Source organism: Saimiri boliviensis, chromosome 2 (genome assembly GCF_048565385.1).
Source record: "Saimiri boliviensis isolate mSaiBol1 chromosome 2, mSaiBol1.pri, whole genome shotgun sequence".
NCBI lineage: Eukaryota > Metazoa > Chordata > Mammalia > Primates > Cebidae > Saimiri > Saimiri boliviensis.
The window spans coordinates 216,280,627-216,301,711 of record NC_133450.1 but is presented as its reverse complement, the minus strand read 5'-3'; the positions used below and the strand labels follow the sequence as shown (position 1 = coordinate 216,301,711).

At 43.8% G+C, this 21,085-nt stretch overlaps 1 protein-coding gene across 7 annotated transcripts in view; it reads left to right on the top strand.

Moving 5' to 3' along the window:
* DENND1A (DENN domain containing 1A) overlaps positions 1-21,085 on the top strand; it is a 546,222-nt gene that overhangs the window by 336,205 nt on the left and 188,932 nt on the right. For all 7 annotated transcript variants that reach the window (XM_074395320.1, XM_039474808.2, XM_039474809.2 and 4 more), the window contains one exon: positions 14,043-14,144. In XM_074395320.1, the coding sequence (XP_074251421.1) occupies positions 14,043-14,144 (102 nt within the window). The remainder of the gene's footprint in view (positions 1-14,042; positions 14,145-21,085) is intronic.

Sequence of the window (21,085 nt, the reverse complement as noted above, 5' to 3'; positions counted from 1 at the left end):
GTGGTTTATGTGTCCTGCCTAAAATCCTTTCCTCCATAAATCTGAATATTGACAAAAGTTAAAAGGTGCAGACTGGAGTTGTGCCTAGACTCCTGGATACTTCCTTAGCCAAATAAAATGTCTGTTAAACCTTGGTACCTAGGAGTCAATTGTTTCAAAATATCCCGTGGTAGTAAATTTATATCCTCTCTCTTCAGCATTTGACTGCAAATATTTTGTGCTGACCGAATGGGTTAAATTATGAAGCTTGATAAGTACATATGCACACTACCCATCCCTAGCTTTAGAAGAAGGGGGGAAAAAAAAAGAAAGAAAAAGATAGCTATGATTTTTGGATGTCATCCCAATTTTTAAAAATAAGAGAATTTGGACATTTTGGCATATGGGGTTTTTTAAATGAAATTTCATGGAACTGAAAACAGTCAATTTTAGGTTTCCAAAAATTGTTTAGATTTTCGCTGGTATAAATTTGCTGCACATGGTTTTGGGGAAGTTCTGAGAGATGCATTTGGGACTTTGGGGTTGGATTTTTTTTTTTCTTTTTTTTTTTTTTGAGATTTGTGATTGAGTTTTAAAAGGTGATTTTTTTTTTTTTTTCCTTTTCCAACTCAAAGTATAAATCAGAGGAGACCAGAGTTCCATTTTCTAAGGACAGTTTTGGGTAATGACATCATTACGCACTGCTGCCCAACTGGACTTGGGGCTGAATTATTGAGCCTTGTTCCAGCACCATTTGGACATTGCACAGCATATTCCCCTCCCCCGCCTCAGAGTGATTTTGGCGGTGCCATTAGCAGCAGCTGCTGGTGATAAGCACTGGGAGAGTCACCTGTGTAGGGTCAGGCTTATTGCACATCAAGGTTGGGCAGTGTCGGAAGAGAGGGAAGATGCCCAGGAGGGGGCTCCAGGCCACCTGCCGAGTGAAGATCAAAGGGTTGAAAGGTCAGAGGGCACAGCTCCCTTAACCGTATCTGTCTGTGCAATAGCTATTTCAGATTGTAAATCTTGGCAATTTCATTAAGTCCTCCTGGCTGCTACTGGGGCATTGAAATAATAAAATTTTATATCTATTGCCTTTCCTGCCTCTGGCAGCCCGTTCTCTGCAAGATGGGGGCGTCTTTATGAAAACCTTCCCTGGAATGATCAGAGCAGCATTAATGAAGCCTCAGATTGGGAAGCTGGGGTTCACAGGACCTCATCCTCAGCGGTGGGGAGGGGGTTTATAAATAAAGAAGACCCACACAAACCATTTAGCAGCCTTCTGGATTTGTGTAGCACCTCTCTTCTGAAAATATTACCTATTGCTTAATGTTTAATCTTACTCATAGGTGGAGGGGTGCACTTTTTCACTGCTGCTGCTTTTTAAATAGTCCCTGTTCTAATGACCCCAGGGCCCATCCTTTTGGACAACCCCGAGAACAACTATACAGGTCTCACTTCTCACTCTGCAGACCTTTTGGGTCCTTTTAGAGACATGTCTCCTGAATATGATTTTCCAAATATTTTTCCTAGATCCTAAAGTTGTTAAGGACTGTGAGGGCTCTTTGGCTCTTGGGTAGGACAAATCAAAGTAATGGCTGCCCCTTTACTGCCCATATGTTTAAGACCCCCTGTAGTTTGTTTGAAAAGTTAAGAGATTTTCACAGTGAAGGTGCCATTTCTGAAATTTAAAGTGTTCCTTTTCACCGCAAGATAAGTTCACTCTGATTAAGTCCGTAATTCTCACTAAGCCATGTTTATGGGGGCAATAAACAATGTTTCAGCGTGCTTGTTAAATTGGGTTTCCAACCTCTCCACTCTTTAAAAATTGACATTTCAAATAAAAGGCAGGTGGAGATGGGAGCTGGGCTTTGCGGTGCTTAGTGATGAATGAATGATGGCAAGCGGCAGTTGTGTAGGAGAAATGAGGTCCTATTTTATGATAAGGTGACCCCAAACCATTTGGGGACTAGGAAATCAGCATCCCCTTACACTCCCAGTGAAACTCTTAAATTCAACTTCTATTGTTTCAATTTGTATGGATACTATTTTGAACTATGGCCAGATACCTTACACTTATTATTTAATTTTCGTAATGCATCTGCGCTCTGGTAGTGGGGCTCCTGTTTTACAGATGATGAAATATAGGCACAGAGTGGTTAAGTAACTTGTACAAAGTCACACCGCTAATAATTAGGAGGAGTGTGATTGAAACACAGTTTTTTCATAGCGTGAATCAGTTTAGTGTGTACAAAAGAAAACTATTATACTGGGCCTATTTTTAGGGCTTGCTTGCCACTGTGTTTCAGCCCTCTGGTAAGTCTGTACAGGGACATCACAAGAGATGTGTGACGTGGCCACTGTCCTCAGCACTTGCTCAGCACCAGCTCTATGCCTGGTGGAGGAGGCTGCACAGTGAGGAGAAAGGCACCAGGCTTCGGGGTCAGGCGGTCCCACACTCAAATCTTACCTCTGTTACTCTTGGACCTGCGGCAAGTTACTGTACCTCTTGGAGCTTCATATAAAACATCAGTAATAACGCTCATTTCAAGAGGTTGCTTTGAGGATATTTTAAAATAATATATTCTAAAATATAGTAAAATATAAATTATAGTATGTTTAAAAACTCCACAGTGTTTTACAGGTACCAACCGTTGGTACCTGTAAGTGGTAATCGTTACTGCAGTGTATGTGAATAGTGTAAGGTTAAAGCAGTTATTTTAAGGGAAAAGTGATACACACAGGAAATATCACTGAACACACTTTAATTGCAAGCCCAAGAATCTGTTGTCTACTGTCCTTGGCTTGGGATTTAGAGATGACAACTTGAGACGGGATAGGAGTAGTCAGGAGGGTTTTCTAGAAGAGCAGGATCTGGTGGGGTGGCAGTAACGTGGCAAGCTATATCTGGGCCTTGTTTCCTGTCTTTTGGAGGGCTCTGTTGTCCCATCGCATGCTTGTGCTTTGCCGCTGTGGGGGAAAGGTGTTGACACCTTTTTTGTCCTCTTTTTACACATGAGGAAACTGAGTCTGCAGCAGTAAGAAGCCTGCTTCAGTTTGAAACAAAACACCAGCAGTCAGAGTGCGAGTGGGTTCACCCCTCCGTTCTGGATGGCGGAGCGGAGGCCAGGCTGGATGGAGGTTTTGTATTGGGGTGGACTTCTAGAGTGAACTCCTAGGAGAAGTGGCAGAACTCAGCTCCCAGATTCAGGCCAGCTGGCACTGACCAAGCTTCTGCTCAGTAGTGGACTCTGTATGAAACACGTGTTCCCAGTGTCTCCCCTAGTCTTTCCAACAACCCTAAAGGTAAGGAGCATGACTCTGGCTCACAGCAAGGGAAACTGATGCTAGAGAAGGCTGAGTGCCTTGCCTGAAGCTGCCTACCTGTTAAGTGAAAAGGCCAGGACCCCAGCCTGGAGACTTTCTGACCCTGGACCCAGGACCATGTAGGGGAGAGAATGGGGCTGCTGGGTGAGTGGGGATGGTCCACTGGAGAGAAGTCTCTTCTGCTGCATACTACCATGCCCTTTATCAGATCTACCCACAGCCCATCCACAACGAGAGGCAGGGAGCCGCTGGAGTTCAGAGATCATGGTTTAATCGTCTCTGTGTCCCTAAGACCTAACATAAAGTTGACATGAATGACTGCCCCATACATGATGCACCAAATGGGTGAGTGAATGAACGTCCAGTGGATCGATGGCCAGGAAAGGGGCCATTGAAGAAAGGACCCCTTTGCTGACCTGGCTTGAGAATCTCTGGACTTGTTAATGAGAGTCAGTGCCTATTACCTTGTGAGGGGTGGATTTGGCCTGACCTGGGAGGTGCTTAAACCACTTCCCTCCCCTGCCAAGCTTCTGTTTCTGTTTAAAGCACACTGGGAAATTCCAGCAGCGTTTTCAGGGCTCCTCTGAACTGTCAGGCTTAGATTTTTAATTTTGTGGAGCAGGAAAGAGCAAATCAGTGACTCTTGGCTCCAAAGAAAAGCCACTACGTTCATCAACTGCTTGGCAGCTTGGTGACCTTTGGGGCATGAGGAAGGGAAGGAAAATGTCACTCTTCCCTCTGTGTGTATCTGAGATTTCAGGAGGGAATAAAGAGTTTAGAATACCTGAATGTTTGCCTTGCCTTTCCTGTCCTATCCACTTTCCCTCTTATTTCTCTTTCCTTTCCTCCTAGGAGGCCACCAGCTTCCCATGCTGTTCTTTGTTATATACTCATATATATGCGCATGCATTTGGGCACATTTTGTGCATGCTGTGTAGTGGAAAGAACACTGGCTCATGGAACCCAGATTCAGATCCTTTCTCTGATGCATCCAGTTGTAAGAACCCAGGCACATTATTTAATCTCTAGCCCCAGTTTCCTCATCCATCAAATGGGTATGATTCTGTAGGAAACTCTCCTCTCCCTGGGAATTTTAGTGGAGTCTGGACCAGGCATCAAAACACTTAAGGGCTTGATTCATCTAGTATGTGCCTAACAAATGATTTGTCTAGTATATGCCTGTTATGTTAGTTGCTCAGTATGTTTCTTGATTGAAACAATGGGTCAGAGCAAATAATGCCATGCCTTGGGTAGTACAGAGATATTGCTGTTCATCTCAATGCCTAGAGCCAGTGCGTCTTAGCCATGTGACTCTGAATGAATTATTTACCCCTCTGGCCCTCAGTATCCATCCCTCTCCACAGGGACTTCATGGGGATTACATTAAATGATACATGTAAAGACTTGGGCTGTGGGAAGAACACAACAGCTAGTGGCTATAATTTTGTTGTTGCATGCGTCAGTAAGATAATGGATGCAGAGCATGCCACACAGTTCCTGAAACACACAGGCCTCGTTACCATTGGCTATGGCTTGGACTGATATGTAGCCATAGGAGTGCAGTTGGAAGAGAGGCATGTATTAGTCCATTCTCATACTGCTATGAAGAACTGCGTGAGACTGGGCAATTTATAAAGAAAAGAGGTTTAATTGGCTCCTGGTTCTGCAGACTGTACAGGAAGCATGGCTGGGTAGGCCCCAAGAAACTTACAACCATAGTGGAAGGTGAAGGGGAAGCTGGCACATCCTACATGGCTGGCAGGAAGAAGAGAGAGGGAAATGCTATACACTTTCAAACAACCAGGTCTTGTGAGAACTCGCTCACCATCACAAGAACAGCAAGGGGGAAATCAGCCCCCATGATCCAGTCACCTCCCACCAAGCCCCTCCTCCAACACTGGGAATTACAACAGGACATGAGATTTGGGTGGGAACACAGAGCCTAACCGTATCAAGGCACCTGCCTGGAACCCAGCCACAGTCATTTAGAATAAAGTTTTGATTAAGAAGCTTTTTAGATGTAATTTTTGGTTTAGTTTTAGCCATATTCTCTCCCTGGAGTTTGAGACCAGCCTGGCCAATAAGGTGAAACCCCATCTCTATTAAAAATTTAAAAAATAGCTGAGCATGGTGGTACACACCTATAGTCCCAGCTGCTCGGGAGGCTGAGGCAGGAGAATCACTTGAACCCTGGAGGCAGAGGTTGCAGTGAGCCAAGGTCATGCCACTGCACTCTAGCCTGGGCAACAGAGTGAGACTCGGTCTCAAAAAAAAAAAGCTGCCAAGAAGTCATATGTATAGGGGATCGATAGTATAATGTCAGGAGCCACATCAGTTGTGACCCCCTCACAGAGGGATCAACTTATACCAGACTTAGTTTGAACAAATGTAAAGCATGTTGTGAGCCTGATAATAAACTCATGAGGACACTGTGCATTCTCAGAGCAAAGTGTCCATAAGAGAATAGATGATGCTTACTGGCTTTGGGCATCACCCCACAAGGGAGTTTTTTACTTAATCCTCTCACAACCCTGTGTAACAAATGGTTATAGACTCATTTTATGGATGAAGAAATTGAGGTTCGGTTAGTATTAAATCATTTATCCTGGGTCGTGTAACTAGGAGTTGAGGAAGATAAAATTCCAAGCCCAGTCTACCTGACTCTTGCTCCTCTTCAGGACTGCAGAAACATCTCAGAAGGACCCCAATAATGTTGCGGCTTTGCTCGTCCCTGGAGGGAGGCAGTGCAGACTGAGAAGCAGGTGTGTCCTGGAGCTGTCTGCCTTTACAAATACATTTTCTGACAGGGAAATACAATCTCAGTTGAGTCACTTTTTTTTTTTTTTATAGAATTGTTGCTATCTTGATTTTTTACAATAATAACTAATACCTAGTGCTTATGATATGCCAGACATTATCCTAGGTATTACACATATATTAACTCATTTAACTGCCAAAACTATCTGATGAAGTCCATTTTTTTTTTTGTAAATATTGTCTTGAAGTGTGAGGGAAAGATGCACCCATCCTAAATGTACAGTTAGAGCCAGGCACAGTGTCATGCATCCGTAGTGCCACCTGCTCAGGAGGCTGAGGTGGGGGATCACTTGAGCCGGAGTTCAAGTCCAGCCAGGGCAACATAGCAAGACCTCATCTCTCAAAAACCAGACCAACACAAAAAACCCACTAAATGTACAGCAAGTTGAGTTTTTACACAGTGAACATACACATGTAACCACCCAGATATTGAAACAAAATATAACCGCCCCCCTCAGAAATTCCTCTTTTACCCTGTTCTAGTCAGTTTCCCTTCAATGCAAGGATGACCACTGTCGTGGATGTCATTGCTGTTTACATCTCATTATACAGATAGGGAAACTGAGACTCAGAAAGGGTAAATGATTTGCCCAAGGTAGCACAGTTTTAATTGGCAGAGTTAGGATTCAGACTCAGGCAGTCTGGCTCCAGAGAATGCATTCTTATTTTATGTAGCCAAGAAGAAAACAATAGCTTGGTGGTAGTTTAATTTTTAATAGCACGAAAGTATAATAGAGACTTACTCACTTTTTCCTTTGTTCTGACAATCAGCTGTTTAAATCCTTAGTCTTAAAACTCTAATCCATTTTATTGACATAACTTGCAAATTGCAAGGATAGAAACTTGCATCTAGTAGCCCCACATTTATTGATCACTAATTGAAATCAGGCATTGTGTTAAATTCTTCATATGTATTATCTGACTAAATCCTCGCAACACAGTTGTGCAGTGTTACCCCATTTTGTTGATAAGAAAACTAAGGCTCAGAAGTGAAGTACTTGCTGAAGTTTACCCAGTACAGAAGCAAGGCTTGAATCTGGCTGTCTTGTTCCAGGCCCACCGTCTTAATCGCTGTGTTAACTCCTATGTTGCTTTCTGTGTCCACTGTGAATTAATTCTACACTAATTAATCATGCTAATTTTACATGATTGTTATCATTGCCATCATTATTATTATTCCCATTGCGCTTTCTTGAGCAGACTGATTTGCTTTTGTGGAGCTGCCATTGTCCGTTTGGGCTTATGTTGACATCTGCTGCGAGGCAGACCTCCCAGTAGAGTGGATCTAGCCACAGTCATTTCTCATTCCCAGGTTAATGAGCACTCTTGCCTTATGTCAGGCACTGTGCTGGGCACAGACAAATAAGACACAGCTCTGCCCTGGAGATGGTCCTGGTCTAAGGACAGCAGAGAAGATTCACTCATTGCTGGCCAGTTTATGCGTGTCACCTCACTGAACCGCACAACCTCCATTCTGGAGAGGGTGCTGTATCTTGCTGCACAGCTGTCGGAGTCGCAGAGACAGAACTGAGCCCCTGCTTCTCAGTGTCCAGCTCGGCGCTCCCAAGCCGGCTGAGTGCTATATGCTCCTGGCCACTCTCTGGATCCCCTGGGTGACGTTGCCAGTGCACACCCTTGCCCTTCATCTTGTGACTTGCTTCTAAGTACTACCTTTTGTCACTAGCTGCCCAATTCCCTCCCTGGACAGGCAGGAGACTCTCCCCGCTCCCCCCACAAATCTGTGTCCGGAGCTGGTGTGATTTTAATTAGTGTAGCTGATACTATTTTATATTTTAGGGAGAAAATCCTATTTTCATACATCCAACTCTAGAAAGTAAGACTCAATACCATCTTGGCTATGGGAAAGACACCAAAGACAGAGTGTTTATCAAATAGACCCCCCACCCCCACCCCTAGCTTTGTATAAGGAAGTATATCAGAATCTCCAGGGACATAGGCTTTGTGTGTTTATCCTAAGAGGGCATGAGCTGAAAAAGTTAAAAAAAAAAAAAATCCTGGTCTAGATGAAAAAGGAAGGGGACAGGGAGCCAAACACAGCCACAGATCAGAATGTACACTCAGTGGTGGCCCTGGGAAGAGGTGCCTTGTATCGTGGTGTTCATTCACCATTGTTCACATGCTCTTGTATGGTTGGCTGTGATTTTATTCTGTGTTCTGGAGAGAGTGCTAATGTGTTTATCAACTTCATTGAGGTATAATTTATTACAACCCAACCATTTAAAGTAAATGGTTCAATGAATACCTTCATTGGTATATATTTAGCACAACTCATCCATTTAAAGTATATGGTCCAATGCATTTTGACAGTTTTATGTGATCAGTGAAACCACAATAAAGATATAGAATATTTTCATCACCCTGAAAAGATCATTTGTTTTTATTTAACAAACACTTACCTTGCACTTCCCATGTGCCAGGCACTACTCCAACTACTTTAAAATATTAACCCATTGAATCCTCACAACAAGTCTGTGGGGTAGGTACTCTTGTCCCCCATTTATCAAGGGGGAAACTGAGGCACAGAAAGATTAAGTGACATGTCCAAGTTGGCACAGCTGGTGGATGGTAGAGATTAATGAGAACTCAGACTGGCTTTGGATCTATATTCTTCACCTCTGGGCTCTGCTGCCTCTCATTCATTCATTCATTCATTCATGAATTGTCTACTGTTGGGCAAATATTGAGGCAGGAGCTGAGAATAGAGAAATCTGACTCCCAATCCGCAAAAGCCCATAGACTAGGGAAGGAATCAGATACCTACTTAACTCGCAATCAAAACATTATTCTAATTGTGCAGATAAACCAGAAGGGAGCACAGGTCATGGAACACTTGCCACTACCTCAGTCTCTCCAGCCAGGCATGGCTGAGGTCTAGGAACCATCGGAGGAGAGGGGATAGGCAAGCAAGAAAACTACTGATGTGTGCCTGTTAGGGCTGTTCTGGGAATTATGCTGAATCTTTTACATACAGTAGCTTGTGAGGTAGGTGGTGTCATGATCTCCATTCTACAGATGACAACCTGGAGAATTTATGCAGTCAAGTCAATTGCCTACAGTAAGCCCTCTGGTTGGGGGACAAGCCAGAGGTGAAAGTATTAGAGTCAGTGTCCTCTCAGCTACCCCTGACCACCCCCCATACTACAGGTTTTCCCTTCCCTGGCCTGATAGGCAGGGGTCAAGTTCAGACTGTCTGTGACAAAGCATAAAGAGGAAGACATTCTTCATTAACAATATATATGGGAAAGTGCCATTTTTTGTGTGTGTTTCTCTATGTAAGAAATGCCATTTGGAAAGCCAGTGTGCATGTCAGTTTTTTTTTTTTTTTTTCCTTCATTCTGAGAAAAAGCCTATAGAGTCTGGTGGGGGAAGGGTTTGCAGCTGGCAGGAGCTTTGGCATATGCTGTAACTAAAAAGAGAGGGAATGTGTTGGTGGGACAAGCCACCGGAGAGCTGTCTCGGTGTGCCGCGGTACTAGTAAGTGTTTTAATTGGGTAGGGTTTTTGGAGGACTATTTTGACATCTGCTCGTGTCTTTGCTGATTTTTCTTCACTTAGAGTAGGAAACACAAGCTGTGGATAAAATGACTTTAAAATAATTGGAAGTAAAGATATCTCTCTCAAAGTCGAATTTGAGAGGGACACTTTTTAAGAAGTGGAAACTAAATTCCACTTCTAGGAATGCATCCTAAAGCACAAAGCTTCATGCCTATAGATTTCATGGCAATATTATATATGGTAATTTCTTCAAAACTGGAAGGAACATCCTACAAAAGGGGCTCGGCTGAGTTTGTTTCCATGTAGTAGGACACTGTCGCAATTAGTAATGAGCTACACAAAGTTTTTAATGAAGTGGATCACTGCTTATATTAGAATCAGTGAGAAAATCAGGAGCATTAAGAATTATTTCAGCTTTGCTTTAACATGAAGGAAGGGGAGAATATGAAAGGAAGTAGACCAAAACATTGTCTCCAAATGTAGGGACTGGGACTGGAGTAACTGCAGTTTTCATTTTTAAATTTTTCTGCTTTTCCCTTTTTTTTTTTTTTTGAGATGGAGTTTCACTCTTGTCACCTAGGCTGGAGTGCAATGGCTCAAACTCAGCTCACTGCTACCTCCTCCTCCCAAGTTCAAGCGATTCTCCTGTCTCAGCCTCCTGAGTAGCTAGGATCACAGGTGCCTGCCACGATGCCCGGCTAATTTTCTGTATTTTTTGTAGAGACAGGGTTTGGCCATGTTGGCCAGGCTGGTCTCGAACTCCTGACTTCAGGTGATCCACCCACCTCAGCTTCCCAAAGTACTGAGATTACAGGCGTGAGCCACTACTCCTGGCCTTTCCCATTTTTTAAAAAGTAGGCATCTATAATTTTTATGATACAAAAGGAAAGTAGTATTTTATGTAAGAGAAAGTAGGCCCTGAGCATATTCATACAACTGTGCGTCCTAACAGACAGATACTAATTCTGAAATCTGAGCGATTGGATTAGGACTTTATTCAGAAGAAAGTCAGCTTTGGGGTCAGACTGCATTCAGAAGTTGACTCTGCTGCTCCCTAGCTCTGACTTTGGGCAGCTTGTTTGACCTCTCTGAGCCTCCACTTTGTTCTCACACAGAGATGCTAGTGTCCCTGATAGCATGTTTAAGATGAGAGGTCCTGGGACCTGGCAAAGGTCTGGCTTCCTTCTCCATCAGCGCTTCCCATCCCCACCCCCAGTTTGAGTTTTCTTGCCTTTCTTCATTCCCCTGGTTGCCTTGATCTTTGGAGGACCGGGCACCATCCGGGGAGCTGGGCTCCAGTTCTTTCCTTGGGAACAGTGAGCTTCAGGAAAGCCCTTGAGTCCATGCCAGCCCTTTTGGAAGAGGTCTTGCCATCAGGAGGACAGCATTGTCTTTTGAGAGGAAACTGTGCCGCCCCAGCTCCTGCCTGGAGCCTGATGCTTGGGGCATTTTGGTTACTAAGGGGACCCTGGCCTGCTAAGTTAGAAAAAGGGGCCAGGTTTTTCCCTATTCTTCAGCCTGCTGCCATTGTTGAAAAAGTAAACACTCCACACAGCTTAGCCGGCAAGTCCTCCAGCCAGGAGTGGGAAGAAATCAAAAGCCTATTCCAGCCCAGGCGTGGAGAGCCTACAAGGGCTGGTCTGTGTACTGGGCCCCAGTGGGAACGCAGAAACAAGGCCCGATTCTGGTCCAGAATCAACATCCCATTCACAGGGCCTTTCAGCCCTGGAGGCTTCTCTCCAATGGCCATGCCTGCTGCTCCCTTCTATTTGGGGCTATGTGGAAGGTCAGATGAGGCAAAGTAGGTGATTCTGGGGTTCGCGGCCCCCTGCTCCGTCCTAGAGGCATAGCGTCCTCCAGGATGTTGTGAGCCTTTCTCTGATTCTGTTTCCTGTGACTGTGCACAGACTTTGAAGTGAGAGACCAAGCAAGAAGGGGCCTCATGGACTTTTGCCCTCAGGCCATTGCCACTACAGCCTTTCAGACTGGCTGTAGCTATTGTGTGTATTATCAAAGTAATAAAAATAGCCACTATTTATTACCGCCTACTGTTTGACCAGCATTGTGGGTGTGTTTGCTCTCATCGTAGCAGCCCTGTAAGAAGTGAGAGAAGTAGGGTGGCCACCGTTACCATTTTAATTTTACGGATGAAGTCAATTAGTAGACACGTAACCCTGGGCCAGCTACTTCTTGGAGCCTCGGTTTCTCATCTCTGAAATGGGGATGATGATATCTCACCTCCAGCCCCATTGATGGAATGAAAGCATCTGTGTACCAGTGCTGTGTGAGCCTGAAGTGTGACAAAAGCGCTGTACAAGATGAACTTGTTTTTCGTATTCTTAGCTTGCTGCAAAAGTAATTATGGTCTTTGCCATTACTTTGGCAAAAACGGCAGTTACTTTTGCACCAACCTAATGTGATCAAAATTCATTTGCTGCTATCTTTTTACCTTATAAATAAGGCAGCAGGTAATGACAAGTGTTGGGGTTTGGAGGAAAGAATAAACTCCGACATTGACAATTTTGTCTGTCCTCTGTGGTTCTCAGCCCATAGTAAGCACTTAGTAAATATTTAGGAATTGATGGATAGGAGGGTCCCGTGGTGTTAAGTGGAAAGGTTCCAGGATTTCTGAGGCCTAGGAGTGTTTTTTCAACCCTACAAGGCTTGTGACCAGCATGGCTCCACCCTCCTGCTGGGAATAATCTTGAAATGTTTACTTAGGTACCAAGTTCTGCCCTAGAGGCTGGGGTTTAAGAGAGTGAACGTCAACCAGTATTAGTTTGCACTTACCGGGTGCCAGTCATGTTGTCAGGGGCTGGTTATTTTGTAGTTGTGAGCCAAACAGATGTGCCCCTGAAGGAGCTCATACCCCAGCAGGGGAGGCAGGCAGGCAGAGAGGTGCTGGGGCTCAGAGTGACAAGGGCTGTGCAGAGGTCAGTCTCCCTGCAGATGCCTGATGATGCGGAGATGGATGGTACAGTGCAGAGAGTGTGGCCTGGGGAGGGAGCTGGGCCTCTGGTTGCCTCTGCCTTTTATCTCAGTGCTCTGAACCTCATCTTCCTCGAGGTTCGAACATTGAGGACAGTCACATCCACCTTGCAGGGGTTGATAAGAATTAAATGAAATAAGGTGAGGAAAGCACAGAGAAAAAGGTAGGAAGCTTCTAATTACTTACCCATTTCCAAGGCACTGGAAAACTGGAGCTTGAGCAGCCGCTGGATGTCTGCCTCCATTGCCAGCCTATACCGTACTCTGGTGTGCATTAGGAAAAGACATCTGTCCCGCTTCCCTGACTGGTGCCACTCGGTTGACAGATTTCAGCCCTAGCTTAGGTGGTTGGCATCTGAGGAGTGCATACCTGCACAGCCACATGCAGCGTGCCCAGAGGTTGACCAGTAATGGAACTGATCCTTTATATGCAGTGACCACAGGCCCCGTCATGTGCCTGTTGCCCTGGTGTAAGCTGAGGTCTTTCACATCCACATGTGTCCCAGTTTAGACAGCAAGTGATAGGATCTTTCTACACAAAATAAAGTAAAGACAGTAGTTCTAAAGCCTCTGACTCGAAAGGAATATGCTTGATACGTGACGGGGAAGGAGAATTGAATGGGACGGGTAGGCAGGAGAGAAACAAAGATGGATCTTAGTAGTGGATAAACAGCGTGATTAAAAATTTAAGACTCAGGCTACACCCTGTCTTGGACTCACACAGGCTATGTGGAATTGCTGCCAGATTGGGGGGGGTGGGATTCTTCTTTTCTCCATATTGTCCGTTCATCCCTTCTCCTGTCACCAAGCATGAAAACCTTGTAGGCATGAGTTTCCCTCATCTTTTCTATTACTGTGCCAATAGAATAATGGCTTATGGCCAGAGCTTCTGAGCCATTACTAGCTGGATATCTGTGGAAAATAGAACCAAACTGAAAGTGTGACCTTCCTACTTAGCATTTAACAGAAGTGTTAACAGTAGGCCACACACAATATTCCATACCCAAGAATGACAGGATCCAAACGAGAGATGGGCAAGTAGCCTTTGGTAAATTAGGAGGCTGGATTGAATGGGGATGTCTAAGAACATAGCCGTATATCAGCGTTCCTGGGACTAGAACTTTTGGCCTCAGCATCTGTTAAATATATAGGGGGGAAATGATGATGGAGTGTACTATCTGGCTCTGTGAACCCTTTTCACTTCTGGGACTTGGGGATAATCCTGCAAGCCCACAGAGGTTTTATGAGAGTTCAGTGAGCTCACAGCTGTGAACTTCCTACCATTAGGTCTGTTGCAGAGTGAGCCTTTGTCAAATGTCACTTTTCTTCTGTATTCCTCTTCCCCAGAGAAGGCAGGGGAAGCGTGTCTTGATGGCACCTCAATGACCTTCTCTTCTGGTTGTTTTCTCCTTGCAGAAAGTCAGAAACATGGCCCTGGATGATGTCGTGATCCTGAATGTGGACACCAACACCCTGGAAACCCCCTTTGATGACCTCCAGAGTCTCCCAAATGACGTGGTAGGTAATGAGCTCATGAGGATCTGACTTCTGTGAGCTCCTGCAAAGGAAATCAATGTGCCTTTGAGGAATAGGGAAGGAGGGGAGATAGCCAAGGTTTTCCTGTGACCTGAGAACTGCAGTTTGTTTCTCCACTGAAACCTTTATCTCAGTGTAGAAAGTCAGAAAGTGGCCGTGTGCGGTGGCTCACACCTGTAATCCCAGCACTTTGGGAGGCCGAGGTGGGTGGATCACCTAAGATCAGAAGTTCAAGACCAGCCTGGCCAACATGGTGAAACCCCATCTCTACTAAAAACACAAAAATTAGCCAGGCATGGTGGTGCTTGCCTGTAATCCCAGTTACTTGGAGACCAAGGCAGGACAGTCGCTTGAACCCGGGAGGTGGAGGTTGCAGTGAGCTAAGACCGCACCACTGCACTCCAGCCTGGGCGACAGAGCGAGACTCCATCTCAAAAAAAAAAAAGTTAGAAGGTGGTTTATTTTTTTACTCTAATTTTGCTCTTTCATTTTCATCAGAAAGACTGTGAAGTGACCTTTGTGCTTAGACCTCTCCTCTTTCTGTGGGAATCTGAGGGTCTTGCCACCTCTCCCCAGCACATTGCCACCTCTAGACACCAGGACCGCTTCTTCCACGTAATGTCAAGAAGGCAACTGGTGGGGTTTTCAGTGTGAACAATTTGGGGTACTTCAGACCTATATTTTTTTCCTAGACCGTCTTCAAACAGCCTTTTCCCCGCATGGAGTGCCAGGTACCAGTGCTGTCGGCATGGCTGTGTCCTCCACAGTGCACTTTGCTGCCTCAGGCCTACACAGAATGTGGGTTCTATTGAGCAAAAAGTAACTGGCTGCCACATCTGCCACACTAACATGTGCCTCCATGCCTGTCTTCCATTCCTACTTAGAGCTGCCCTGTAGGCAGCTGTGTGAGGTAGACCCATTCTCCCCTTGTCCATGCTAATGAGGACTGGGCCTCACAGGCAAGGGTGGTTTTGCTGTTTCTGCTTTGGCCTCCATGGCTCTGCCTGCAAGAAGATCTGTAGAGTAATCCTGACTTCCAGAATGAAAGGGGTCATTGTTCCTGGCCATGTGGTGCTCATATGGGGCCAGGATTGGCGTCCTGGTCAGGGGAGTGTTCTACCTGGTGGGCACTGGTGCACCATCACTGCCAGGAGCCCCAGTGGCACCCTGTGGGTAGCTGTTCTGAAAGGATTGGTGTTTGGTGATGAATGTCTTGAAGGAGAATTTCTTTACTTTTTTTTTTGACAGCTTCTGGCTCTGTCGCCCAGGCTGGAGTACAGTGACACTATCTTAGCTCACTGTAATCTCTGCCTCCTGGGCTCAATCAATCCCCCTACCTCAGCCTCCCGAGTAGCTGGGACTATAGGCGCATGCCACCACGCTCAGCTACTTTTTGTAGAGATGGGGTCTTGCTGTGTTGCCCAAGTTGGTCTCATACTCCTGGGCTCAAGCGGTCTGCCCATCTCAGCTTCCCAAAGTGCTGGGATTACATGCATGATCCACTGTGCCCAGCCATAACAAGATTTCAAACTTCTCTACACCTAACCCACTGTGAGATTCTGGGGGAGTCATTTGTGTTCTACAGCAGTGCTCCACTTATAATTCAGCAGTGGCTGCCATTTGCTGGCTTACTGCACTGAGCTCCTGTCATTGACCTCTCATTTACTCTTCATGCCACTCTGAGGATGGTCTTTTCCCATACTCGCACTTGACCCACAGAGCTAGAGAGAGGTGGGGCCAAGGCATGAACTCAACCTTGTGGGTCCAGAGAGCCACGTGGCCCCTCTGCCCTACTAGGTGTCTTCCACATTCAGGATGTCATTCAGTTAGTTTTGTAGCCCTGTGGAACAGGTGATCTCTCCTTTCTACAGAGAGGAGAGAACCTCAGAGAGCATGTGCCTTTCCTTAAATCCTATAGGTGATAAGGGGCACAGCTGAGATCGAACCTCCAGTCTATGCTGCCTCTACGCTGTGTATCCTGCCTCCCTCTGAGGCAGCAAGAGATGACAGAACTTGGAAAAATTAAAGTGTCAGACAGACATGAGGACCTGTGAGGTATAAGCATCATGTCAGGACAGGGTACATGGTTGATACCCTAGGGCCTACTAGATATAATTTGAGTTCTTTTGGTCCAAGGAATCTGAGGCTGTCATCCCTGTTTCCTTTCAGTGGGCAAATACCTCTCGAAGCCACGGATATCTTAGATATGAACTTGACAACTGCCTAGTGAATGTGGGAAGTGAACCTGAGGTCTGTTAGGTACAGGAAATGGCCAAGGGCCCTGGGGAGCATGAGATGAATGACTGGCAGGTCAGAAACCATGGAGTGGACTGACTGGTCCCACCTGCACTGTTCTGACCCTGTGCTGCCACTGAGCAGCAAAGAGAAAGCAGATCTTCAAAGATTATATGTCAGTAAGGGAAACAGATATGTCAATTACATATCTATTACAGTATAGCATAATAGGGACCACAGGGAAATAGGAATCGGGCACAGAAGGGCCTAGGAGAGAGAGTAACAAAATTTGGGGAGGATAATGGAGTCTTTCTGAAGATGGCAGATTCCAAGATGCCTTTTAAATGATAAATGAGGTAGCCTCAGGGAACCAAAGTAACTTGGGTGAGTTATTTTCCCTCTTTGAGCCTCAGTTTTCCACATTAAAAGAGGAGTACCAGGCCTGCTCTGAGGATTATTGTGGCAAATACTTACGGTAATGATTATCAAATGCTTGGCACAGTACTTGTATGTTGTCAGCATTCAAGAAATGGTACCTGCATTTGTTTTTAATAAAATTGTTGCTGATAATTATAGGCAAGGTTGGGGGACAGTTAATAACCTCCATGTCCTGACAGTCTCAGCCTGCACAAATGGGACCTCCTATATGCAAGCTGGTTTGTAACAGGGTTGAGAATGTTCTACAGCAGTGGTTTCCAGCTTGGGCCTCTATACTCATTAAGGATTCTGAAGGCTGTAATGGAGGGAGATGTGGTCTGTAAGGTATTTATTGTATTTCGATGGAATTCACAGCTTTGATTCTGTGATGCGACATGCGCTATCCAGAGGAGAAATCATGCCCTGCCCATCTCTGTGTCCCCTGCATTTAGCATCGGACCTGGTAATTTTAGTGTCTCAGCCTAGCCATCATTGACCTCAAAATCTACCATTTTGCTGAAGCTATGTGTTTACTCTGACAGATTCTGCTTCTTAAACATTTGGCAGATCCACATCCTCTTCCCCATCCCTCCTAAACACCACCTAATCTACGCTTTTCTTTTCCTTCTGCATTATTACCAGCTGGCTCATCTGACTCCAGCCTCATCCCTCCAATCCTTCCTCATGCTCCAAAGTGACCGTTCTAAAAGCATAGACTATCTCCTGCCTACCTAAAAGTGTTCCATCAGTGAATGTAATTTTTCAGAAAAACATTTACAGACATAGACAATTCTCCTATAACTTCCCATTACCTAGAGATTCAAGGCAAGTTCCCTTTGAAATCAAACAGACCTGTTTTCACATCCTTGCTTCCTCACTTAGTGTCCATGTGATGTTGGACAAAATTACTTAAGCTCTCTAAGCCCTAATTTCCATATAAGGTTGTTTGAGAATTAAACGTAATGTAGATAATATATTTAAAACATATATCCTATCAGCACAATAGATAGTAGCTGATAATGATGAATTACAGATGTGAATTGTGATCAGCATGGCGTTCAGGCCCCCTCATGATATCCTCCTGTTTCTATTTTTCCATAGTTTTAGTTCTCTCCCCTCCCTGCTTTAAACTCTGTACTGTAAGTTTTCAGAACTTGTAGTAGTTGTCCCAAATTTACATGTTATTTCATAACTTCATACTTTGTGTACAGAGTTTCTTTTGTCCCAAATGTCTTAACCTCATCTGTTAATCTCTTACTCATTCTTCAAGATCTGCTCTCAAGTAGTTAATCACACACACATGCACGTGCACACACAGCATCTTTCCTGACCTACACATAGATTAGACCGTATCTTTCTCTATGTCCCTACACCCCCTTGTGTACCTTGTGTAATTGTACTAATTTATTACCCGTTTCCCTTTTACTTGTGAGTTTCTGGGGGGCGCAGTAATTGAGTTTTATGTATCTTTGTTTTCCAAGGACCTAGCAGCCACTGAATAGATAGGTGGAAGGATGGAAGGCACATATGGATTGGGTTATTATGGTAGATGAAATCTGGTAAAACATCTATGCTGGAAACTTTATTAAAAGAGGCTTTGGGCCAGACATGGTGGCTCATACCTATAATCCCAGCATTTTGGGAGTCTGAGGTGGGAGGATTGCTTGAGGCCAAGAATTCAAGTTTACAGTGAGCTGTGATTGCACCACTGCTCTCCAGCCATAATAGAATAATTGGAACTGGATTAATCCTCCCACAATTAACAATTAAAACTCTGGACAAATATGAAAACAGCTGTTTTCACATATTGGACAACAGACAAGACAAGATTGTGATCCCTGAGTCAAAGGAAGCCAGTGAGGTGAGGCCCACTGGCTTTCTGCTTGAGGCATTTCTGTATACTGGTACTAGAAGGGGAATCCCCAGCAAAGCACAACAGTCTTGGAGAGCTGAAAGGTTAAAGAACAGTTTAAAGAGAAAATGGTTTAAATTTGCAGGTGAGAGTATCAGATATGAGGGAGCTACTCAGCCTAAGAGCTCCAGAAACCCTAATTGACAAACCTGACAAAGACTAATCTGCCCATACGTAGGGTGAAACTCTGACGGAAAACTATAAGGTGAACAGTTACCAGAGCTCACACAAGTCGAGGAATCCTTCACGTTCTGACTAAGCAGAGTCAGAGATCTTGTTGATCATTCAGGACAATGATAAGAGACACCAATAGGGCATGACTTGACAGTACATCTAAACAAGCTAAAAAGATAATTTTAGCCCTGTCCTGAAAGAGCTTAAAATTCAGCTTTGAGAGGCACACAAGAGAGGGCTTTAGAGGTCCTATAATGTGCTGGATTTTAGCCCTGCCCTGAAAGAGCTTAAAATTAAGCTTTGAGAGGCACAAGAGAGACCTTTAGAAGTCCTGTAATGTGCTGGATTTTAATCTGAGTGCCAGTTATGTGGGGAAGAATTTGTCAAGCTGAGCACCAATGTTGTATGCATTTTTATGTGTATGTGTTAAACTTCAATAAAAAGTTTTAAACAAACTTACTTCTTTTTTAAGAAGACTTTAAAAGATCAAACTGATGTGCAAGAAATCTAACCTGGTGTCAAAATAAACTTCAACCCTCTTTAAAAGAAGGCATCAAAATCCGATATTCAATAACAGATCATTCACAGTATCAAACATCTTATTTAAAAAGTGCAAGACATGTTGAGAATGAGGAAAATGTCACCCCTAACAAGAGGAAAATTAGTCAATAGACACAAACTCAGAAGTGACAGATACAATAAAATAGCAAATAAAGACTTTAGAGTAGATATGATGAAGATTATAAGTATGTTCATGAATTTAAAGGAAGACCTGATTAAATAAAGGGAGAGATGGAAGATATTTAAAAAAAAAAAAAAAAATGAAGGAGAACATCTATAGGCAACAAGTATACCTGGAATGAAAAAAAAAATCACTTACGGGATTAAGAGGAGATGAGATATCACTAAATAAAACATCAGTGAATTTGAAGATATAGTGGTAAAAACTCCTCAATATGAAGCCGAAAAAGGAAGAAGACTGGAAACAGTCTTGAAAACTTAGTGAACCTATAGCACAGTATTAAGTGGGCTAACATACATGAAGTTGGAGTCCCAGAAGGTAAGGAAGGTGAGGAAAGATGGAAAAAATATTGTAAAAGATTATAGCTGATTTTTTTTCAGTTTTGATGAAATAATACTCAGAGCTCCATGATCAAACCTGAAACACAATGGACCCAAACAAAACCACACAAAGATACATTTTGATTAATTGCTGAAAACCAAAAAAAAAAAAAAGCTTAAAATTAGCCACAGAGAAAAAGATAGGAGAAGTAATGATAGGAGACTTATTGCCAGAAACCATTTAAGGCAGAAGACAATGGAATGGCATTTTTATAGTAATGAAAGATAATTTTTATCAACCTGGAATCCTATATCCAATGAAAATATCCTTCAAAAATGAAAGCACTGAGATGGGCAGATCACCTTATGTTACGAGTTCAAGACCAGCTTGGCCAATGTGGTGAAACCCCATGTCTACAAAAATACAAAAATTAGCCAGGCATGATGGTGAGTGCCTGTAATCCCAGCTACTCAGGAGGCTGGGATGGGAGAATCGCTTGAGCCCGGGAGGTAGAGGTTGCAGTGAGCCAAGATTGTACCACTGCATTCCAGTCTGAGTGACAGAGCAAGACTCCATCTAAAAAAAAAAAAAAAAAAAAAGACAAAACTATGACTTTTTTGGACAAATAAAAAATGGGAGAAATCATTGTCAGCAGACCTGCACTGTAAGAAATGTAGAAAGAAGTTCTTTATGGGGGAAAAAATATTACAGGGAAATTTGAACTGTAAGAGAGTGAAGAGAACCAGAAAGTAGTAAATATACGGATACATGTAAGAAACTTACTTTCTCATCTTTAATTTCTAAAAAGGTTAATTGAGTATTTCAAGTAAAACTAATACCAGTGGAAATATTCTACTGGTGGTAATACCAGTACCAGGTGGAGAATAGAAGTTTGCTGTTTAAAGGCTCTTGTGTTACCTGTGTATGAAAACTGGCATAATATTATTTGAAGGTAGACTTATTAAGTTAAAGATTTATGTTGTAAACCTTACAAGGGCCACTAAGGGAGAAAAAAATAAGACAGATATATAGATAATAAACCAATATCAAAGGTCCAAAACACTTTTTGGGGAAAGAATAAACATGACAACACAGATGGAACAAATAGAAAAGTTAGCAAGA